This window comes from Coregonus clupeaformis, chromosome 26, assembly GCF_020615455.1.
Source record: "Coregonus clupeaformis isolate EN_2021a chromosome 26, ASM2061545v1, whole genome shotgun sequence".
NCBI classification, from domain to species: Eukaryota; Metazoa; Chordata; class Actinopteri; order Salmoniformes; family Salmonidae; genus Coregonus; species Coregonus clupeaformis.
This window is the reverse complement of record NC_059217.1, coordinates 20,567,067-20,590,785: the sequence shown is the minus strand read 5'-3', so window position 1 is coordinate 20,590,785 and position 23,719 is coordinate 20,567,067. Positions and strand designations below refer to the sequence as shown.

The 23,719-nt window shown below is 44.9% G+C and overlaps 1 protein-coding gene across 2 annotated transcripts in view; it reads right to left on the bottom strand.

The window, feature by feature from the left end:
- Positions 1–8,770: 8,770 nt before the first annotated feature.
- The window catches only part of LOC121540302 (neurogenic locus notch homolog protein 2-like), a 62,904-nt gene continuing 47,955 nt past the window's right edge, over positions 8,771–23,719 (bottom strand). For both annotated transcript variants that reach the window (XM_045207768.1, XM_041849074.1), the window contains exons 31-34: positions 23,300–23,619; positions 21,769–21,916; positions 20,250–20,347; positions 8,771–10,232 (exon numbers count right to left, since the gene is read on the bottom strand). In XM_045207768.1, coding sequence (XP_045063703.1) covers positions 8,853–10,232; positions 20,250–20,347; positions 21,769–21,916; positions 23,300–23,619 — 1,946 coding nt within the window. In that variant the 3' untranslated portion in view covers positions 8,771–8,852. The remainder of the gene's footprint in view (positions 10,233–20,249; positions 20,348–21,768; positions 21,917–23,299; positions 23,620–23,719) is intronic.

The window sequence follows — 23,719 nt, the reverse complement described above, 5'->3', positions numbered from 1 at the left end:
TCAGGGCAATCAGACAGCAGGTAGCTGTCTGATTGTGGGGGCCATACTCCTAGCACACTCAAACCCGCCCGACCAGCCAGAAGTGGTAGTTAATCTAACTCAAGTCAGTAAGGACAGGCCCGAGGAAGGTAAGAGCAGGCAGAGAAGGCAGCTTAACATAGGGAAAGGGGAAGTACTAGTGACTGTAGGAAAGGACATCACCTTTGAGGTCTTTGCGGACCAGTTGAGGAGTTGGGGACTACTGGCTGGTAATATTGTAGGGGATGGTAGGTATATATGTATGTCACCATGTACCTCTTGGGATCATGTAGTTGCTCATACCGAAAGGTGGGGATATGTGAATCTCCATACACAGTACAAGAGCAGGTGGAGTATCGTGAAAGTAGGGAATTACCAGAGATGGCAGTGCAACCCATACAAGGGTAAGTGCTGTCTGAAAGTCTGAATCATGCTAAAACAGGTAAAGGCTACTGATGAGGGTTTGTGGTATATTGGATTTGACCGCAAATGCTGTGAAGATCCATTAGTGGCTTTCCGGGTAGAGATCAACCCAGCGGATGTTACAGTCCCGACCAGTGAAATATCTCCTTCAACTGAGGTGAGTGAGACTGGGGCTGTGGTGAAGATAGTGCAAACTATAGATCTGAAGGAAGTAGTGGAGGTGGAAACTGGGTATAGGGATCCGAACCTATGGTTGGAATGGATACAGTATAAGGCAAGAACTATGTCCCAAGAGGACTGTTACGCCTGTGGGACAGCTAAACCTAGATTGACCACTACTCCGTTACCCCTTGACGGGCCTTAACTCTCCGTCAGGTTTATCTTGCATGGTTAAATTGTTCAAGACACCTGGGAATATGGTGAAGGAGTCTTGTATTGACTTACACTATCTGTATCCCCCGGTAACGAAGTCCCCCCGACCTAGCTTACCTCCGTTTGAAGTCTCAGGGGAATCTTATTATTGTTTTTCTAGGACTGACAAGATAGGATACGGGGTAGGGCATCTTAGCTCCTGCTCCCACACTGAGAATGTCACAACTAAAGAGACCATGACCAATCTCTCCTCTTTGTTGCAGCCAGAGGATTTTAGGAACCAAAATCAGGCCCGTACTGACATCTGGTGGTTGTGTGGTGGTAACAGATTATGGCCTAATCTACATGCGAATTGGACCGGAACCTGTGCGTTGGCCCAGCTGGTAATGCCTTTCACTCTCATCAAACGATCCAACATGTAAAAAACTGGTGGGTTGTCACGTAGAAGGCGAGACCTCCTCCCAGGATCCTTTGATGAGAGGGTGTAAATCGATGGGATAGGGGTACCTCGAGGGGTTCCAGAAGAATTCAAAGCTAGGAATCAGATTTCAGCTGGTTTTGAATCAAGTATTTTCTGGTGGTCAACAATTAATAAGAATGTGGATTGGATAAACTACATATACTATAACCAACAGAGGTTTATCAATCACACTCGTGATGCAATAAAGGGATTGGCTGAGCAGACAGCGGCAACTAGTTTAATGGCATGGCCGAATAGGATAGCTTTGGATATGTTTTTGGCTGAACGGGGCGGGGTTTGTGTTTTGTTTGGATCGATGTGCTGTATTTTCATCCCAAATAATACAGCACCTGACGGGTCAGTGACCAAGGCCCTCCAGGGACTCACCACGCTGGCAAAGGAACTGGCTGAGTACTCTGGCATTGACAACTCACTAACTGGTTGGTTTGATAATATGTTTGGAAAATGGAAACAGATTGTGGCAACAGTGGAGGGGGCAGTTCTGGTGGGAATGTTCAGTTTGGTGTTATGTGGATGCTGTTTAATCCCGTGTGTGCGAGGTCTTGTGTTAAGGTCTTTGGAAAAGGCAGTGTCACTGCAGATGGTGAGGTGTGGACCCGTTCCAAACTCAAACCGATGGAATGATGACCTACAGTGCCCTCCACTATTATTGGCACCCCTGTTTAAGATGTGGTCGAGGACTTCCAAAAATTATCCTTTTTTTTTAAACAACATAGAACCCAAATGCAAAAAAATAGAAAAATCCAACCTTTTATTTAAGTACATTACTTTGGTGGAAAAAAAAATCACACATTTAGAAGAAAAAAAAACTTGAAATCATGTGTCCCACAATTATTGGCACCCCTAACAATTCCGCTGAAAATTTTAATTGATTTTTTTTAAATATATTTTTCTGTAGTTGCTAAAGTTGGTCAGGGTATCTAGGAACTTTTAATTAGTAATTCATTACTTCCTGTTTCCCTGGGGTATAAATATGACGTGACACAGAGGCCTAATTCTCTTACCCATTTGTCAACATGGCAAACACAAGAGAACACACCATTCAAGTAAGGCAGATTTGTGTCGACCTTCATAAGTCAGGCAATGGCTACAAGAAAATAGCCACTCGCCTTAACTTGCCCGTATCTACAGTCAGAGGAATCATTAAGAAGTTTAAAACAACTGGAACAGTGACAAACAAGGCTGGAAGAGCTCCCAAGTTTATCTTGCCACAACGCACAGTGAGGAGGATGGTAAGAGAAGTAAAAAAAAGTCCTAAGCTCACTGTCACAGAATTGCATCAAAGAGTGGCATCTTGGGGTCACAAAGTCTCCAAAACAACCATCAGACGCTCTCTACATGCCAACAAGCTGTTTGGGAGGCATGCAAGGAAAAAGCCTTTTCTCACTAACACTCACAAACGTAAACGTCTGGAGTTTGCTAAGCGGCACTGGGACTTCAACTGGGATCGTGTGCTTTGGTCAGATGAGACTAAGATTGAGCTTTTTGGCAACAAACACTCTAAGTGGGTCTGGCGTAAAACAAAAGATGAGTATGCCGAAAAGCACCTCATGCCCACCGTGAAGTATGGTGGAGGATCTGTGATGCTGTGGGCCTGTTTCTCTTCCAAAGGCCCTGGGAACCTTGTTAGGGTGCATGGCATTATGAACGCTTTGAACTACCAGGACATTTTAAATAAAAACCTGATGGCCTCTGCCAGAAAGCTGAAGATGGGTCGTCATTGGGTCTTTCAGCAGGATAATGATCCAAAACATGTGGCAAAATCTACACAAAAATGGTTCAGCAGTCACAAACTCAAGGTCCTCCGATGGCCATCTCAGTCCCCAGACCTCAACCCAATCGAAAACCTGTGGGGCGAGCTAAAGAGGAGAGTGCATAAGAGAGGACCCAGGACACTGGATGATCTAGAAAGATTGTGCAAAGAAGAATGGTCAAAGATCCCTCTCTCTGTGTTCTCCAATCTTGTGAAATGTTATAGGAGGAGATTAAGGGCAAAAGGGGGTTGTACAAAGTATTAACATCAGGGGTGCCAATAATTGTGGGACACATGATTTCAAGTTTTTTTTTTTCTAAATGTGTGATTTTTTTTTTTACTCCAAAGTAATGTACTTAAATAAAAGGTTGGATTTTTCTCTTTTTTTGCATTTGGGTTCTATGTTGTTTAAAAAAAAAGGAGCATTTTTGGAAGTCCTCGACCACATCTTAAACAGGGGTGCCAATAATAGTGGAGGGCACTGTATATCCTCCCGCTTTGGTGAATGATGCGGAAGATTTCGATCCTGAGGAACCTCATTTGAATGAGACTATTTTTAATGTCTAGTGTATTATCTTTTTAATGAAGAGCGTAATGAAAATCCTAACAAGGAGAGTGAGTTATGGTTGGAAGTCAAATTTGGTAGCAATGCAAGACAAATTGTATTTTATAGTGTGTTTTGTACTAGTGATTCGTTTAATATGCAAAACAAGTTGTATGCCTTGTTGTGTGTTTCATTTTATAAGAATTTATTTTAAATGTGTGTGTGAAATTTAGTCAAAGGGTGGATTGATAAAGAAATGTGTGAGTAAGATATGACTAAAATGTCACACCCTCAGTTAAACTAATAATGTATGACTAATTAGTAGACTAGAGCTTAGAGAATTAATCAAATGTGTTTATATCCCAGCAACAGAGTACGATTGAAACCAATAACAGGAGACTGGTCCCAAAACACACAGGGAAAGGAGAGTATGAAAACGTTTCAGAATATTGTGAGGACGGCGATATCTAAGGAATGCAGCCTGCCCTGCAGGGAGTAGATAAGAACAGTGTGTGTGTATCTGTGTGTATCTGTGTGTGTGTGTATCTGTGTGTATGAGTGTGTGTGTGTGTGTGTGTGTGTGTGTGTGTGTGTGTGTGACCTGATGGTCAGGAGAGCAGAGGAAAACATGAGTTAAACCCATGTACAGTGGAAATATACAGCCCGCCTACAGAGGGGTGGGATTTTTCCCGACGTGTGCGTATAAAAATATTGTACGACCATTTTGTTGCAGAACGTTTTCATGAATAAAGCCTGATGATTGAATGCTGGGCTACTTGGTCTGATTATTAGAGATTTACAACCTCTGGGATACAGACTGAGTAATAAGTTCATTTTTGAAACATTGAGATAGAAATTCTCGTGACACTAACTTTAACCTCATTCTCGTAACCTGCTAGGGTAGTTCTCATAACCTGCCACGTTAATTCTCCTTACCTGCCACGTTAATTATCCTGACCTGCTACGTTAATTCTCCTTACCTGCTACGATAGTTTTCCTAACCTGCCACGTTAATGATCCTAACCTGCCTTACCGGCTTAGCTAAAATGATACAAGGAAGAAGGAAGCAGCCACGCAAAATAGTCTTGAGTAGCAACCAATCTGCCCAATTAGCTGTTAGGTTTCGACACACCCACTGGTGTTGATCCTCCCACTTGTTTCGCAATGCTCACTTTCATACACATTCCATGTGTGCAGTTACTGTACCCATACTTGGATGAATTGGGTCTTTACTGTGTTCTCCATTTTCACATGAAGCGGCTATGCTACACTAAAAGTTTGTGGACAACCCTTCAAGTTAGTGGATTCGGCTATTTCAGCCACACCCGTTGTTGACAGGTGTATAAAATTGATCACACAGCCATGCAATCGCCGTAGACAAACATTGGCAGTAGAATGGCCTTACTGAATAGCTCAGTGACTTTTAACGTGGCACCGTCATAGGATGCCACCGTTCCAACAAGTAAGTTCGTCAAATTTCTGCCCTGCTAGAGCTGCCCACGTCAACAAGTGCTGTTATTTTGAAGTGGAAACGTCTAGGAGCAACAACGGCTCAGCCACAAAGTGGTAGGCCACACAAGCTCACAGAACGGGACCGCCGAGTGCTGATGCGCATAGCGCGTAACAATCATCTGTCCTCATTTGCAACACTCACTACCGAGTTCCAAACTGCCTCTGGAAGCAACGTCAGCACAAGAACTGTTCGTCAGGAGTTTCATGAAATGGGTTTCCATGGCCGAGCAGCCGCACACCAGCCTAAGATCACCATGCGCAATACCAAGCGTCGACTTGAGTGGTGTAAACCTCGCCACCATTGGACTCTGGAGAAGTGGAAACGCATTCTCTGGAGTGATGAATCAATCTTCATCTGGCAGTCCAACGGACAAATCTGGGTTTGGCGGATACCAGGAGAACGATACCTGCCCCAATGCATAGTGCCAAATGTAAACTTTGGTGGAGGAGGAATAATGGTCTGGGGCTGTTTTTCATGGTTCGGTCTAGGCCCCTTAGTGAAGGGAAATCTTAACGCTACAGCATACAATGACATTCTAGACGATTCTGTGCTTACAACTTTGTGGCAACAGTTTGGGGAAGGCCCTTTCCTGTTTCACCATGACAATGCCCCTGTGCATTAAGCGAGGTCCATACAGAAATGGTTTGTCGAGATCGGTGGAAGAACTTGACTGGCCTGCACAGAGCCCTGACCTCAACCCCATTGAACACCTTAGGGATGAATTGGATCGCCGACTGCAAGCCAGGCCTAATCAGCAATGTTCCAACATCTAGTGGAAAGCCTTCCCAGAAGAGTGGAGGCTGTTATAGCAGCAAATGGGGGACCAACTCCATATTAATGCCCATGATTTTGGTCATTTAGTGTATCTATCCAAATATTTATATTGGCAAATAAGGTCACATGAGTCTTGAGGCAACGATGGTTTACATCCTGTGTGGTCCTCGTGTGGCTTCATTGGTAAGGTTGTGGGTTCAATCCCCCCAGAGATCATATTCACACGGTATAAATGGATGCACTCACTGGACTGTAAGTCACTTTGGATAAAATTGTCAACTAATCAACATAATATCAATGCTTTGCTTTAATTATTGCTTTATCAGTGAATTGGTTCAATGCCATAGTGTAATACAGAAAACAATCTGTTGTAATATTAATGGATTTTAATGGTTTTATTCATTTCATTTCTGAAAACAATTCCTGTGAATTACCATGAGAATGACACGTACGTGCACAACAGATAGATCTGAAAAGTCTGACTTTATTTCTGTATATAATATGTACTTGATCATTTGTTTGGTTTATTTCAAATCAGACAGGTTTTGTTCTTTATAAACAGGCACGTTTTCCTCATTATACAAATATGAGGGGAAGCTACTTCATATAACGTATATATATATATATATATATATATATATATATATATATAGTTAACAGAAAAAGAAAGTACAAACATACAAAACTTGTTTATATACAGCACGTAAAAATAGCCTTGCATAATGAGGCATTTAGGTGTAAATACCATGCTCCACGAGCTCTGCTGATTTGATTATGTGGATTGATGGTCCAGTGAGTCAAAAGGCCTGGACCCAGAGATAGTACATCGGAAGTAATTTGTAGTGGGGATATTAAGTGCCAGATAGTGGGAATGGGAAAGGACTTTGGGGATTTTGGTTTGTAGTTCTGTCATAAAGGCACACATGATAACAATAATACCATAACAATAATGATTGACTGTATTTGGATCTTTGTCTGTCAAAGCCAAATTAATCTTTCAAATGCATTGTAACAATAATCCACCTTGATTAGACAATACCTCCAACATGCAACATTTCCAAAGAACACTTTCAACAGTCACCAATGTCATGGATAGACAATGATTTGCAAGTTGTTTGGCTAACATTAAGTGACTTTGGTCTAGGAGATATTGATGTTCCATTTACTGGTGCAAAATAGAAACAATCAATGATTGTCTGTAATCACACAGCATTCACATAAGGCTGTGCTCATATGAGAAACATTAGGAAGACAAAAATACTCACTATACAAAACAAATATCTTAAACGACTTGGTTTATGAATCAAGATAAAAAAATAAAAAAAAGGTGCACAAATACACTGATTGTAATTAAGCAAAAAAGTGATTACATGATTTTTGGGGAAATACTGTACCTCAACTGTTCTATCAAAGTGATTGACTTAGTAACATAATAATGTAAAGCATCTTTGTCCTCGTCTTATTTCACACACCATAGTGAAACCCCCATGGAGAGAGACATAGTGCAACATCCAAGTATGCCTTTTTCTTTCATTTGGTATTTCAGTCACCATCTTTTCTTTTGTATCCATAACTGTACCATACATCTTAAACTCTTCAGTAACACAGATTCTCCTGACACAGAACACCACAGCCCCCACTAACTGACATCCTCCCTAAGGTGTAGGGGAGAGAGAGGCTACACTGTAACAGAGGCAAGAATGAAAAATAATACAGGAACTTACACTGAGTGTACAAAACATTAAGAACTCTTGCTCTTTCCATGACAGACTGACCAGGTGAATGCTATGATCCCTTATTGATGTCACTTGTTAAATCCACTTCAATCAGTGTAGATTAAGGGAAGGAGACAGGTTAAAGAATGATTTTTAAGCCTAGAGACAATTGAGACATATATACAGAGGGTGAATGGGCAAGACAACAAATGCAAGTGTCTTTGAACGGGGTACGGTTTGTGTCAAGAAGTGCAATGCTGCTGGGTTTTTCATGCTCAACAGTTTCCCGTGTGTATCAAGAATGGTCCACCACCCAAAGGACATCCAGCCAGCTTGACAACTGTGGGAAGCATTGGAATCAGCATCCCTGTGGAATGCTTTTGATACCTTGTAGAGTCCATGCCCCGACGAATTGAGGCTGTTCTGAGGGCAAAAGGAGGGGTACAACTCAATACTAGGAAGGTGTTCCTAATGTTTGGTATACTCAGTGTATATGACAACTATTTACACCACAGTTTATCTTAGAACCACACATTGAAGAGATCTGCATGTTTTTAGCTTGTGTGCGCGTACCTTTCTAACCACACAAGAGCCCCTCAAATGTCCTCACCACATCCTAATCAGAAACGTTCCATAATACGAATCCATAAGGCAGTCTTTGCTTAGAGAACACATCTTAACATAAGGGAACGTGACCCATCATATAAAAAGTCAAGTTAATTTTCAATGAAACATTAGTATGTCCTTGGCAGGTCTATATAAAACAGTGAAGGAAAAAGATAGCATGTTAAATTAGCAATTATTTCCCCCCCAAAAAATTCCAAAAAAATAAGGCTCAGCCCAAAGAAACAGCCCAAGAGGGATGACAATAAGAAGCAGAGTTAGCCAAATTAAGAATATCCAATGTCGATTCTGTCTTGGTGTCTTCTTGAACAGTCCATTTTCCTTACATGACATGATCACCGTTTGGCTCTGGTTCCTTGTTTGATTTCTGATGATCCTTCACTTTTAAAATGTCAAAGGTTCTTAAACAGTTTTTGGTTTTAGTTGACAATACTCATACAAGACTATACACTATCTTTAAGTGCAAAATTGAAGAAAATCGTGTGTCAATGAAGTGTAAAAGTGATTACTGTAACCAGAGAGACGATAAGACAAAAACAAATGACGAAAGAAGTGATGGATAAGAGTTTAAGTGTTGTAACTACAAAGATCAACAAAACATTTAAGAGTTGGGCGCTTTAAGAGAGTCCTCTTGTCTATGCAAACACCTGCATGTTGCCACGCTGAGGCTGCTGGGGGTTCTGTTGTGTCTGCTGGGACTGCGGTTGCAGCTGCACCTGCTCCGGAATGTGTGTGTGGCGGAGAGGAGGCAGTGCATGGGGGTTCCCCAGGGGGGTGGGGCTGGTGGTGACGTCAGACCAGTCTGAGTTGGAGTGGGGGGAGGAGGAGGACCAGGGGTCAGGGGACTCAGGGGAGGGGGTGAGGTAAGGGTGCTCGCTGGGCGGGTGAGCCGGGTGCCCCGGGGTGGTGCCCTCCGAGCTAGCCGTGGCGTAGCTGTGCTGAGAGGGAGGGGTTGGGTACTTATCCACGGGGCTCTGCATTGCCTGATAGGGAGGGAGCTGTTGGCGGGACTGGCCATCCTGCACCATGCCGTGGCCGTGGGCCAGGTCGTGCGAGTGGGGGTGAGGGAGGCTGTGAGACAGGCTGTGCTGGAGGCCCACGTTGGGCATCTGGTACATCATGCCATGGGTGCAGTGCAGATGAGTAGGGCCCTGCTGAGATTGGGGCTGGCCCTGGTTTTGCCTCTGTGACTGCACCTGCCCAGGCTGGGGCTGCTTCAGCAGGGCCTGCCCGCTCCCCGGCGCCATCATCTGGAAGGTGACAATGGGAGGAAGCTGCTCGCGGCTCATGGTGACATTCATAGGGGTGAGCAGGCCTTGGCCGTGGTGCTGGGACATGCCAGGATGGCCGTTGCCCATCTGCTGGGGGAGGAGGCTGAACATGTGGCCACCGTAGCCATGCTTCAGGCCCACCCAGCTATGCTGCTGGCCCAGCATGTGGCTGACTGGGGGCAGCAGAGGCCCGGAGGAGGGGCAGCCCAGGAGAGGAGGAGAGTTGGTCGTTTTGGAGGCCCCGGCAGCATCTCCTGTGTATGAGTGTGGAGACTCCAGGGAGTCAACAGGGGACATGGTGACTGAGCTCTCTGACAGCCCTCCTGCAGCTTTAGTGCCGTTGCCACTGGCTCCTCCCACTGCAGGCCCTTCTCCTCCTGTTGGCTTCTTCCTACGCTTGGCCTTCATGTCTTTCAGCTCTTTTGCTGTGGCCCCACCCACCCCTCCAACCTTGCGCCTGCTCTTCTTGCCCTGGGGTCCGGGGCGCATGCCCATGTAGCCAGCGCCGTTGCCTCCACAGACCAGGGAGGAGTGTCCCCCACCCATGTGGTTGTTGTGAGGGCTGTGGACCAGGTTGTACTGGTCGAGCAGACGTACGATGTCGTGGTGCATGCGCTCCTGTGCGGTGTCGCGGGGCAGCCGGTCCAGGTGGTCTGTGATGTCCCTATTAGAGCAGTGGTCCAGCAGAACCTGGGCCGCCTCAAAACTACCCTCTCTGGCTGCCAGGAACAACGGGGTCTCCTCCTGAAGGAACACAACAGGAAAAACAACCCATGAAGGCATGTACAAAGCTAACAAAACATGATCCCAAAGTGACAGAATATGGGACATACAGTGCATTCGGAAAGTATTCAGACCCCTTGACTTTTTCCACATTTTGTTACGTTACAGCCTTATTCTAAAATGGATTAAATTGTTTTTTTTCTACTCATCAAATCTACACACAATACCCCATAATGACAAAGCAGACAACTTAAATATCCCATTTACATAAGTATTCAGACCCTTTACTCAGTACTTTGATGAACCACCTTTGACAGCGATTACAGCCTCGAGTCTTCTTGGGTATGACCCTACAAGCTTGGCACAACTGTATTTGGGGAGTTTCTCACATTCTTCTCTGCAGATCCTCTCAACCTCTGTCAGGTTGGATGGGGAGCGTCGTTGCACAGCTATTTTCAGGTCTCTCCAGAGATGTTCGATCAGGTTCAAGTCCGGGCTCTGGCTGGGCCACTCAAGGACATTCAGAGACTTGTCCCGAAGCCACGCCTGCGTTGTCTTGGCTGTGTGCTTAGGGTCGTTGCCCTGTTGGAAGGTGAACCTTCGCCCCAGTCTGAGGTCATGAGCAGGTTTTCATCAAGGATCTCTCTGTACTTTGCTCCGTTAATCTTTCCCTCGATCCTGACTAGTCTCCCAGTCCCTGCCGCTGAAAAACATCCCCACAGCATGATGCTGCCACCACCATGCTTCACCGTAGGGATGGTATTGGCCAGGTGATGAGCGGTGCCTGGTTTCCTCCAGACGTGACGCTTGGCATTCAGGCCAAAGAGTTCAATCTTTGTTTCATCAGACCAGAGAATCTTGTTTCTCATGGTTTGAGAGTCCTTTAGGTGCCTTTTGGCAAACTCCAAGCGGGCTGTCATGTTCCTTTTACTGAGGAGTGGCTTCCGTCTGGCCACTCTACCATAAAGGCCTGAATGGTGGAATTCTGCAGAGATGGTTGTCCTTCTGGAAGGTTCTCCCATCTCCACAGAGGAACTCTGAGCTCTGTCAGAGTGACCATCGGGTTCTTGGTCACCTCCCTGACCAAGGCCCTTCTCCCCCGACTGCTCAGTTTGGCCGAGTGGCCAGCTCTAGGAAGAGTCTTGGTGGTTCCAAACTGATGGAGGCCACTGTGTTCTTGGGGACCTTCAATGCTGCAGATTATTTTTTTTTACTCTTCCCTTTTTTACTCTTCCCTAGATCTGTGCCTCGACACAATTCTGTCTCCGAGCTCTACAGACAATTCCTTCGACCTCATGGCTTGGTTTTTGCTCTGACTTACTGTCAACTGTGGGACCTTATATAGACAGGTGTGTGCCTTTCCAAATCATGTCCAATCAATTGAATTGCCACGCTGATCCTCAACACGGGGGCCCCTCAAGGGTGCGTGCTCAGTCCCCTCCTGTACTCCCTGTTCACCCATGACTGCATGGCCAGGCACGACTCCAACACAATCATTAAGTTTGCCGATGACAACAGTGGTAGGCCTGATCACAGACAACGATGAGACAGCCTATAGGGAGGAGGTCAGAGACCTGGCCGTGTGGTGCCAGGATAACAACCTCTCCCTCAACGTGATCAAGACAAAGGAGATGATTGTGGACTACAGGGAAAAAAAGAGGACTGAGCATGCCTCCATTCTCATCGATGGGCTGTAGTGGAACAGGTTGAGAGCTTCAAGTTCGTTGGTGTCTACATCACCAACAAACTATCATGGTCCAAACACACCAAGACAGTCGTGAAGAGGGCACGACAAAGCCTATTCCCCCTCAGGAGACTGAAAAGATTTAGCATGGGTCTTCAGAAAGTTCTACAGCTGCACCATCGAGAACATCCTGACTGGTTACATCACTGCCTGGTATGGCAACTGCTCGGCCTCCGACTGCAAGGCACTACAGAGGGTTGTGCGTACAGCCCAGTACATCACTGGGGCCAAGCTTCCTGCCATCCAGGACCTCTATACCAGGCGGTGTCAGAGGAAGGCCCTAAAAATGGTCAAATACTCCAGCCACCCTAGTCATAGACTGTTCTCTCTGCTACCGCACGGCAAGCGGTACCGGAGCACCAAGTCTAGGTCCAAAAGGCTTCTTAACAGCTTCTACCCCCAAGCCATAAGACTCCTCAACAGCTAATCATGGCTACACAGACTATTTGCATTGCCCCCCCACCCCAACCCCCTCTTTTATGCTGCTGCTACTCTGTTTACTATTTACGCATAGTCACTTTAACTCTACCCACATGTACATATTATCTCAATTACCTCGACTAACCAGTGCCCGCGGCCGCACATTGACTCTGTACCGGTACCCCCTGTATATAGCCTCCCTACTGTTATTTTATTTTACTGATGCGCTTTAATTATTTGCTATTTTTAAAATAATTTAATCAATTTTAGAATAAGGCTGTAACGTAACAAAATATGGAAAAATTGAAGGGGTCTGAATACTTTCCGAATGCACTGTAGGTTTTTTTTTTTTTGTGGGGGTTTAGATCAGCTTAATATTGCAGATAGATTGTAACTTCCATCAATGTAATTGTCTGCATCACTTCCAATCCCCCATGTTTATATATATATATATATATACACACACACACACATACATACAGTGAGGGAAAAAAGTATTTGATCCCCTGCTGATTTTGTACGTTTGCCCACTGACAAAGACATGATCAGTCTATAATTTTAATGGTAGGTTTATTTGAACAGTGAGAGACAGAATAACAACAAAAAAATCCAGAAAAACGCATGTCAAAAATATTATAAATTGATTTGCATTTTAATGAGGGAAATAAGTATTTCACCCCTCTGCAAAACATGACTTAGTACTTGGTGGCAAAACCCTTGTTGGCAATCACAGAGGTCAGACGTTTCTTGTAGTTGGCCACCAGGTTTGCACACATCTCAGGAGGGATTTTGTCCCACTCCTCTTTGCAGATCTTCTTCAAGTCATTAAGGTTTTGAGCCTGACGTTTGGCACCTCGAACCTTCACCTCCCTCCACAGATTTTCTATAGGATTAAGGTCTGGAGACTGGCTAGGCCACTCCAGGACCTTAATGTGCACCTTCTTGAGCCACTCCTTTGTTGCCTTGGCCGTGTGTTTTGGGTCATTGTCATGCTGGAATACCCATCCACGACCCATTTTCAATGCCCTGGCTGAGGGAAGGAGGTTCTCACCCAAGATTTGACGGTACATGACCCCGTCCATCGTCCCTTTGCGGTGAAGTTGTCCTGTCCCCTTAGCAGAAAAACACCCCCAAGGCATATTGTTTCCACCTCCATGTTTGACGGTGGGGATGGTGTACTTGGGGTCATAGGCAGCATTCCTCCTCCTCCAAACACGGCGAGTTGAGTTGATGCCAAAGAGCTCTATTTTGGTCTCATCTGACCACAACACTTTCACCCAGTTCTCCTCTGAATCATTCAGATGTTCATTGGCAAACCCATTCCAGCCTTGTGTAGGTCTACAATCTTGTCCCTGACATCCTTGGAGAGCTCTTTGGTCTTGGCCATGGTGGAGAGTTTGGAATCTGATTGATTGATTATTTTATACAGGTAACGAGCTGAGATTAGGAGCACTCCCTTTAAGAGTGTGCTCCTAATCTCAGCTCGTTACCTGTATAAAGGACACCTGGAAGCCAGAAATCTTTCTGATTGAGAGGGGGTCAAATACTTATTTCCCTAATTAAAATGCAAATCAATTTATAAAATGTTTGACATGCGTTTTTCTGGATTTGTGTTGTTGTTATTCTGTCTCTCACTGTTCAAATAAACCTACCATTAAAATTATAGACTGATCATGTTTTTGTCAGTGGGCAAACGTACAAAATCAGCAGGGGATCAAATACTTTTTTCCCCACACTGTATATACACATACACTGCTCAAAAAAATAAAGGGACCACTTAAACAACACAATGTAACTCCAAGTCAATCACACTTCTGTGAAATCAAACTGTCCACTTAGGAAGCAACACTGATTGACAATAAATTTCACATGCTGTTGTGCAAATGGGATAGAAAACAGGTGGAAATTATAGGCAATTAGCAAGACACCCCCAATAAAGGAGTGGTTCTGCAGGTGGTGACCACAGACCACTTCTCAGTTCCTATGCTTCCTGGCTGATGTTTTGGTCACTTTTGAATGCTGGCAGTGCTTCCACTCTAGTGGTAGCATGAGACGGAGTCTACAACCCACACAAGTGGCTCAGGTAGTGCAGCTCATCCAGGATGGCACATCAAAGCGAGCTGTGGCAAGAAGGTTTGTTGTGTCTGTCAGCGTAGTGTCCAGAGCATGGAGGCGCTACCAGGAGACAGGCCAGTACATCAGGAGACGTGGAGGAGGCCGTAGGAGGGCAACAACCCAGCAGCAGGACCGCTACCTCCGCCTTTGTGCAAGGAGGAGCAGGAGGAGCACTGCCAGAGCCCTGCAAAATGACCTCCAGCAGGCCACAAATGTGCATGTGTCTGCTCAAACGGTCAGAAACAGACTCCATGAGGGTGGTATGAGGGCCCGACGTCCACAGGTGGGGGTTGTGCTTACAGCCCAACACCGTGCAGGACGTTTGGCATTTGCCAGAGAACAGCAAGATTGGCAAATTCGCCACTGGCGCCCTGTGCTCTTCACAGATGAAAGCAGGTTCACACTGAGCACATGTGACAGACGTGACAGAGTCTGGAGACGCCGTGGAGAACGTTCTGCTGCCTGCAACATCCTCCAGCATGACCGGTTTGGCGGTGGGTCAGTCATGGTGTGGGGTGGCATTTATTTGGGGGGCCGCACAGCCCTCCATGTGCTCGCCAGAGGTAGCCTGACTGCCATTGGGTACCGAGATGAGATCCTCAGACCCCTTGTGAGACCATATGCTGGTGCGGTTGGCCCTGGGTTCCTCCTAATGCAAGACAATGCTAGACCTCATGTGGCTGGAGTGTGTCAGCAGTTCCTGCAAAAGGAAGGCATTGATGCTATGGACTGGCGTGCCCGTTCCCCAGACCTGAATCCAATTAAGCACATCTGGGACATCATGTCTCGCTCCATCTATGTAACTATGTAAAGAATAAAGTATTTAATAAGATTATTTCATTCATTCAGATCTAGGATGTGTTGTTTAAGTGTTCCCTTAATTTTTTTGAGCAGTGTGTGTGTGTGTGTGTGTGTGTGTATATACACTGCTCAAAAAAATAAAGGGAACACTAAAATAACACATCCTAGATCTGAATGAATTAAATAATCTTATTAAATACTTTTTTCTTTACATAGTTGAATGTGCTGACAACAAAATCACACAAAAATTATCAATGGAAATCAAATGTATCAACCCATGGAGGTCTGGATTTGGAGTCACCCTCAAAATTAAAGTGGAAAACCACACTACAGGCTGATCCAACTTTGATGTAATGTCCTTAAAACAAGTCAAAATGAGGCTCAGTAGTGTGTGTGGCCTCCACGTGCCTGTATGACCTCCCTACAACGCCTGGGCATGCTCCTGATGAGGTGGCGGATGGTCTCCTGAGGGATCTCCTCCCAGACCTGGACTAAAGCATCCGCCAACTCCTGGACAGTCTGTGGTGCAACGTGGCGTTGGTGGATGGAGCGAAACATGATGTCCCAGATGTGCTCATTTGGATTCAGGTCTGGGGAACGGGCGGTCCAGTCCATAGCATCAATGCCTTCCTCTTGCAGGAACTGCTGACACACTCCAGCCACATGAGGTCTAGCTTTGTCTTGCATTAGGAGGAACCCAGGGCCAACCGTACCAGCATATGGTCTCACAAGGGGTCTGAGGATCTCATCTCGGTACCTAATGGCAGTCAGGCTACCTCTGGCGAGCACATGGAGGGCTGTGCGGCCCCCCAAAGAAATGCCACCCCACACCATGACTGACCCACCGCCAAACCGGTCATGCTGGAGGATGTTGCAGGCAGCAGAACGTTCTCCACGGCGTCTCCAGACTCTGTCACGTCTGTCACATGTGAACCTGCTTTCATCTGTGAAGAGCACAGGGCGCCAGTGGCGAATTTGCCAATCTTGCTGTTCTCTGGCAAATGCCAAACGTCCTGCACAGTGTTGGGATGTAAGCACAACCCCCACCTGTGGACGTCGGGCCCTCATACCACCCTCATGGAGTCTGTTTCTGACTGTTTTATTGTCAATCAGTGTTGCTTCCTAAGTGGACAGTTTGATTTCACAGAAGTGTGATTGACTTGGAGTTACATTGTGTTGTTTAAGTGTTCCCTTTATTTTTTTGAGCAGTGTATATACAGTGGGGGAAAAAAGTATTTAGTCAGCCACCAATTGTGCAAGTTCTCCCACTTAAAAAGATGAGAGAGGCCTGTAATTTTCATCATAGGTATACGTCAACTATGACAGACAAAATGAGATTTTTTTCTCCAGAAAATCACATTGTAGGATTTTTAATGAATTTATTTGCAAATTATGGTGGAAAATAAGTATTTGGTCAATAACAAAAGTTTCTCAATACTTTGTTATATACCCTTTGTTGGCAATGACACAGGTCAAACGTTTTCTGTAAGTCTTCACAAGGTTTTCACACACTGTTGCTGTTATTTTGGCCCATTCCTCCATTCAGATCTCCTCTAGAGCAGTGATGTTTTGGGGCTGTTGCTGGGCAACACGGACTTTCAACTCCCTCCAAAGATTTTCTATGGGGTTGAGATCTGGAGACTGGCTAGGCCACTCCAGGACCTTGAAATGCTTCTTACGAAGCCACTCCTTCGTTGCCCGGGCGGTGTGTTTGGGATCATTGTCATGCTGAAAGACCCAGCCACGTTTCATCTTCAATGCCCTTGCTGATGGAAGGAGGTTTTCACTCAAAATCTCACGATACATGGCCCCATTCATTCTTTCCCTTTACACGGATCAGTCGTCCTGGTCCCTTTGCAGAAAAAACAGCCCCAAAGCATGATGTTTCCACCCCCATGTTTCACAGTAGGTATGGTGTTCTTTGGATGCAACTCAGCATTCTTTGTCCTCCAAACACGACGAGTTGAGTTTTTACCAAAAAAGTTCCATTTTGGTTTCATCTGACCATATGACATTCTCCCAATCCTCTTCTGGATCATCCAAATGCACTCTAGCAAACTTCAGACGGGCCTGGACATGTACTGGCTTAAGCAGGGGACACGTCTGGCACTGCAGGATTTGAGTCCCTGGCGGCGTAGTGTGTTACTGATGGTAGGCTTTGTTACTTTGGTCCCAGCTCTCTGCAGGTCATTCACTAGGTCCCCCCGTGTGGTTCTGGGATTTTTGCTCTCCGTTCTTGTGATCATTTTGACCCCACGGGGTGAGAGCTTGCGTGGAGCCCCAGATCGAGGGAGATTATCAGTGGTCTTGTATGTCTTCCATTTCCTAATAATTGCTCCCACAGTTGATTTCTTCAAACCAAGCTGCTTACCTATTGCAGTTTCAGTCTTCCCAGCCTGGTGCAGGTCTACAATTTTGTTTCTGGTGTCCTTTGACAGCTCTTTGGTCTTGGCCATAGTGGAGTTTGGAGTGTGACTGTTTGAGGTTGTGGACAGGTGTCTTTTATACTGATAACAAGTTCAAACAGGTGCCATTAATACAGGTAACGAGTGGAGGACAGAGGAGCCTCTTAAAGAAGAAGTTACAGGTCTGTGAGAGCCAGAAATCTTGCTTGTTTGTAGGTGACCAAATACTTATTTTCCACCATCATTTGCAAATAAATTCATTAAAAATCCTACAATGTGATTTTCTGGATTTTTTTTCCTCAATTTGTCTGTCATAGTTGACGTGTACCTATGATGAAAATTACAGGCCTCTCTCTTCTTTTTAAGTGCATGTAGTGGCTAAGTGCGAGAAGTGGCTGACTAAATACTTTTTTCCCCCACTGTACAGTGGGGAGAACAAGTATTTGATACACTGCCGATTTTGCAGGTTTTCCTACTTACAAAGCATGTAGAGGTCTGTAATTTTTATCATAGGTACACTTCAACTGTGAGTCACATTGTATGATTTTTAAGTAATTAATTTGCATTTTATTGTATGACATAAGTATTTGATCACCTACCAACCAGTAAGAATTCCGGCTCTCACAGACCTGTTAGTTTTTCTTTAAGAAGCCCTCCTGTTCTCCACTCATTACCTGTATTAACTGCACCTGTTTGAACTCGTTACCTCTATAAAAGACACCTGTCCACACACTCAATCAAACAGACTCCAACCTCTCCACAATGGCCAAGACCAGAGAGCTGTGTAAGGACATCAGGGATGAAATTGTAGACCTGCACAAGGCTGGGATGGGCTACAGGACAATAGGCAAGCAGCTTGGTGAGAAGGCAACAACTGTTGGCGCAATTATTAGAAAATGGAAGAAGTTCAAGATGATGGTCAATCACCCTCGGTCTGGGGCTCCATGCACGATCTCACCTCGTGGGGCATCAATGATCATGAGGAAGGTGAGGGATCAGCCTAGAACTACACGGCAGGACCTGGTCAATGACCTGAAGAGAGCTGGGACCACAGTCTCAAAGAAAACCATTAGTAACACACTACGCTGTCATGGATTAAAATCCTGCAGCGCACACAAGGTCCCCCTGCTCAAGCCAGCGCATGTCCAGGCCCGTCTGAAGTTTGCCAATGACCATCTGGATGATCCAGAGGAGGAATGGGAGAAGGTCATGTGGTCTGATGAGACAAAAATAGAGCTTTTGGTCTAAACTCACTCGCCTCTTTTGGAGGAAGAAGAAGGATGAGTACAACCCCAATTACACCATCCCAACCGTGAAGCGTGGAGGTGGAAACATCATTCTTTGGGGATGCTTTTCTGCAAAGGGGACAGGACGACTGCACCGTATTGAGGGGAGGATGGACGGGGCCATGTATCGCGAGATCTTGGCCAACAACCTCCTTCCCTCAGTAAGAGCATTGAAGATGGGTCGTGGCTGGGTCTTCCAGCATGACAACGACCCGAAACACACAGCCAGGGCAACTAAGTAGTGGCTCCGTAAGAAGCATCTCAAGGTCCTGGAGTGGCCTAGCCAGTCTCCAGACCTGAACCCAATAGAAAATCTTTGGAGGGAGCTGAAAGTCCGTATTGCCCAGCGACAGCCTCGAAACCTGAAGGATCTGGAGAAGTTCTGTATGGAGGAGTGGGCCAAAATCCCTGCTGCAGTGTGTGCAAACCTGGTCAAGACCTACAGGAAACGTATGATCTCTGTAATTGCAAACAAAGGTTTCTGTACCAAATATTAAGTTCTGCTTTTCTGATGTATCAAATACTTATGTCATGCAAAAAAATGCAAATGAATTACTTAAAAATCATACAATGTGATTTTCTAGATTTTTGTTTTAGATTCCGTCTCTCACAGTTGAAGTGTACCTATGATAAAAATTACAGACCTCTACATGCTTTGTAAGTAGGAAAACCTGCAAAATCGGCAGTGTATCAAATACTTGTTCTCCCCACTGTACACACACACACACACACACACACACACACACACACACACACACACACACACATATATATATATATATACACATACACACACACACATATATATCCTTTAAAAATATATATATATTCCCCTTTATTACTTTCCAACGCCACCTCCCTTTCCCCACTTGGAGTAAACTAGTGAACAACAACGCCTAGGCCTCTACTTCCAGCCCATACCCACTATCTACATTTTATGGACACAGTCAATTTTACAGTAATTACATTTTGTTTGTTCTTTCTCCTTAACTTCTTCTACTCTCAACCTCTCTGATCATTTTCATGATGTCCATCCGGTTTGCTTCTATATGCCATATCTTTCTAACTGTGCTCCTTCACAAAAGCTCCCAACCTATAATTTAATCAATTTTAGAATAAGGCTGTAACGTAACGAAATGTGGAAAAATTGAAGGGGTCTGAATACTTTCCGAATGCACTGTAGCTTGACTTAAAGACTACTAATGAGGTTTGAAAACTTGTGCAAAACAAGGTAGAGACGTGAAATGCAAACTGAGGTAGTACAAACCTTGTTGTCCTGCATGTCTCTGTTGGCTCCATTCTTTAGCAGCACCAGAGTGGCCTCCACGTTGTTCACAGCAGCTGCCCAGTGCAGAGCAGATTTACCTGATATGAGCCAGAAAGATAGACATGCAAATTGCTGCAAATTGCTCTGTTATGGCACACAAATAACTATTTTGACTTCCCACTTGTCTTTTTACAGATAGTTGGTTTTCAAGCAATGGCATGACCGAAATGCAAATGACAAGATCGCAACGCAAACTCAAGAACCAGCTTTAATTAATTGTAATGGTAACTGGGCTCCATTGAGTGAGATTTTCGAGATCTTACATTTACATTTTAGTCATTTAGCAGACGCTCTTATCCAGAGCGACTTACAGTTGGTGAGTGCATTATTTAAATTTAAAAAAAATCATACTGGCCCCCCGTGGGAATCGAACCCACAACCCTGGCATTGCAAACGCCATGCTCTACCAACTGAGCTACATCCCTGTCGGCCATTCCCTCCCCTACCCTGGACGACGCTGGGCCAATTGTGCGCCGCCCCATGGGTCTCCCGGTCGCGGCCGGCTACGACAGAGCCTGGATTCGAACCAGGATCTCTAGTGGCACAGCTAGCACTGCGATGCAGTGCCTTAGACCACTGCGCCACTCGGGAGATCTTGGGACTATAAGGTTCTCTGACATTTTTGTACAAAATTAGTTAATCACATAATTGATCTTTAGATCGTTCTTCATATGTCTGTGAAGTTAGGTTTTTGAAAAAGTTAACTTTAAGTAAAAAAATGAAAAACAGAACACGTTCTTGCCATCTCCCTCCAAGTATGGGCTAGTCTAGCCAGCAATAATGGCACGCAAACAAAAAACAACAGTCAGAAATCTTCAAGTAAATGTATTTGTCACATCGTTATTCAGTGATGACAGTAATTTGTCTGATTATCATAATACGTTTCTTGATGTATTTGATTTGTTCTGACTGTCTTGGTAAAATAATGTTATTCTATAATTTATGTATTCAAATAGCTACAGCTTTCTTAAAAACTGAACATGTCTAACTCAGAAGTTTCTGATAGAACCTTATGGCTGAACCCAGATTGACATTTCAGCGCCATAAGTTTCTATCTGCAATTGCACCCCCCTAAAAAAACAGATTACAAATGTCTCAGGATTTTGATATTCTGCACTTTAGGTACATTTAAGGTGAGGACCTTAATGGGTTATGAAAGAAGAATTCACTACAAAACAGTTCTGAGATCTGGTATGTGAAAACTTTTATGCTTAATATCTCAGAACTATGCTTTGCGCAGATAGAACCTTATAGTCCCAAGGTCTTTCCTAATCCTTGCCCTGTATGGCAGTGCTCAGTGAGGAAATCACTAAAACAACATTTCCTATTTAAGTATTACTGAACAGTTAGTCTCAGTGTAGTCTCAGTTTAGTCTCAGTTTAGATCCCCAATGGGATCACCTGTATAAAACAAATGTAAAATCATACAATATACATGTAAAAACAATGCCAGTGCTCACCGTGGTCGTCGACAGCGTTGATGTCAGCGTGGCAATGCACCAGTTCCTCCACCATGCCCTCCACAGCCAGCCTGGCAGCCAGGATCAGAGGTGTGGTGCCATCGTTCATCCTGGCATCCAACTCCGTGGCCCGGTTACGGATCAGGATCTGAGAGGGGAACAGTGTTAAAGGGGCATTTTTTGTTGTTGTTGCTATATGCAACTTTTTGGGCGGCCCGACCAAATTCACATAGAAATGTGAGTTATAGATTTGTCATTCTCGTTGAAAGTCTAAGAAGCGGTAGATCTGTTTTATGTGTGCTATTTCTGCTTCCTGTTGTCACGTTTCGTTTTAGCGTCTTCTACTTTCAGTTTTGGACACCAGCTTCAAACAGCTGAAAATACAACTTCCTAATATTGAGTTGCACCCCCCTTTGCCCTTAGAACAGCCTCAATTCATCGGGCATGGACTCTACAAGGTGTCGAAAGCGTTCCACTGGGATGCTGACCCATGTTGACTCCAATGCTTCCCACAATTGTGTCAGTTTGACTGGATGTCCTTTGGGTGGTGGACCATTCTTGATACACACAGGAAACTGTTGAGCATGAAAAACCCAGCAGTGTTTCAGTTCTTGACACACTCAAACCGGTGCGCCTGGCAACTACTACCATACCCTGTTTAAAGGCACTTTCTGTATGTGTGCACCATGACACAGATACACAATCCATGTCTCAATTGTCATCAAGGCTTAAAAATCCTTCTTTAACCTGTCTCCTACCCTTCATTTACACTGATTGAAGTGGATTTAACAAGGGATCATAGCTTTTACCTGGATTCACCTGGCCAGTCTGTCATGTTATGTACACTCAGTATATATTTCACAGCGGTTTAGATGGTACAATGATTCTCTACACTATACATTTCTTGTTTTATCACATAAACTGAAATTTGGCAAACTATTAGAATTTTAGCAACCAGAAAATGGAGGAGCGATTTCTGCATATTGCACCTTCAATTATATTTCCACACTATGAGGTTGAAATAACACTGACATTTTAAAACAAAAATGGTGATAATGCTCTTTCATTGCAAGAGCTAAAAAAAATAAAAAATAAAAAAAACGCCTGGAATTTAACCCTGTTCAGGTAGGATGGAGTTTTTGGCCCACAGAATGACATCACAATCTGATTGTTCTGACCAGCCCCACCAATGGATGCACCCCGGCCCAGTCATGTGAAATCCATTGATTAGGGCCTAATCAATTATGTCAATTGACTGATTTCCTTATATGTAACGCAGTAGAATCTTTGAAATTGTTGCATGTTGTGTTAATATTTTTGTTCAGTATATTTTGAGTTATTTTTCAAGAAATAAACCCACACAGTGACTTATTAAACATACAGTGATGATTTCAAAATAAAATTTTAAAGACTGCATGGGGGCTCTAACTCAATTAGCGCAATACGATTTTTGAACTGGTACCCATGTGAGCACAGTACTAGCAATAGTTTTCAGCTGCTCCAATGAGAGTCTGTTTTCCTAGCCTCTCACCTGGAACACTCCCTGGGCATCAGCTGCCACAGCAGCATGGAGAGGGGTGCGACCCATGTTGTCGTGAGCGTTGGCGTCTGCCCCGGCATCCAGCAGCCTCTTGGCGGCGTCGGCCCGGGCGTAGCGAGCGGCCAGGTGGAGTGCCGTCTCCCCGGTGCGGTCCGTCTGGGCCATGAGTGTTGCACCCTGGGTGATGAGGTCTGAGATGGCGTTGGGTCCCGGCTCGTCTCCCCCGCTCTCCTCCTCCTCCTCCGCCTGCAGGCCGCAATCAGACGCCCCTCCGTTTCGTAGAGAGGCCAGCATCAGGGGGGTGAAGCCATCTGGAAGAGAATTTTGCCATTTGGTCAGAGTAAAAAATGACAGTTACATCCACAGCAATCACTTCTCAGTCAGGTATCCTTACACTTGATTGACACCAAT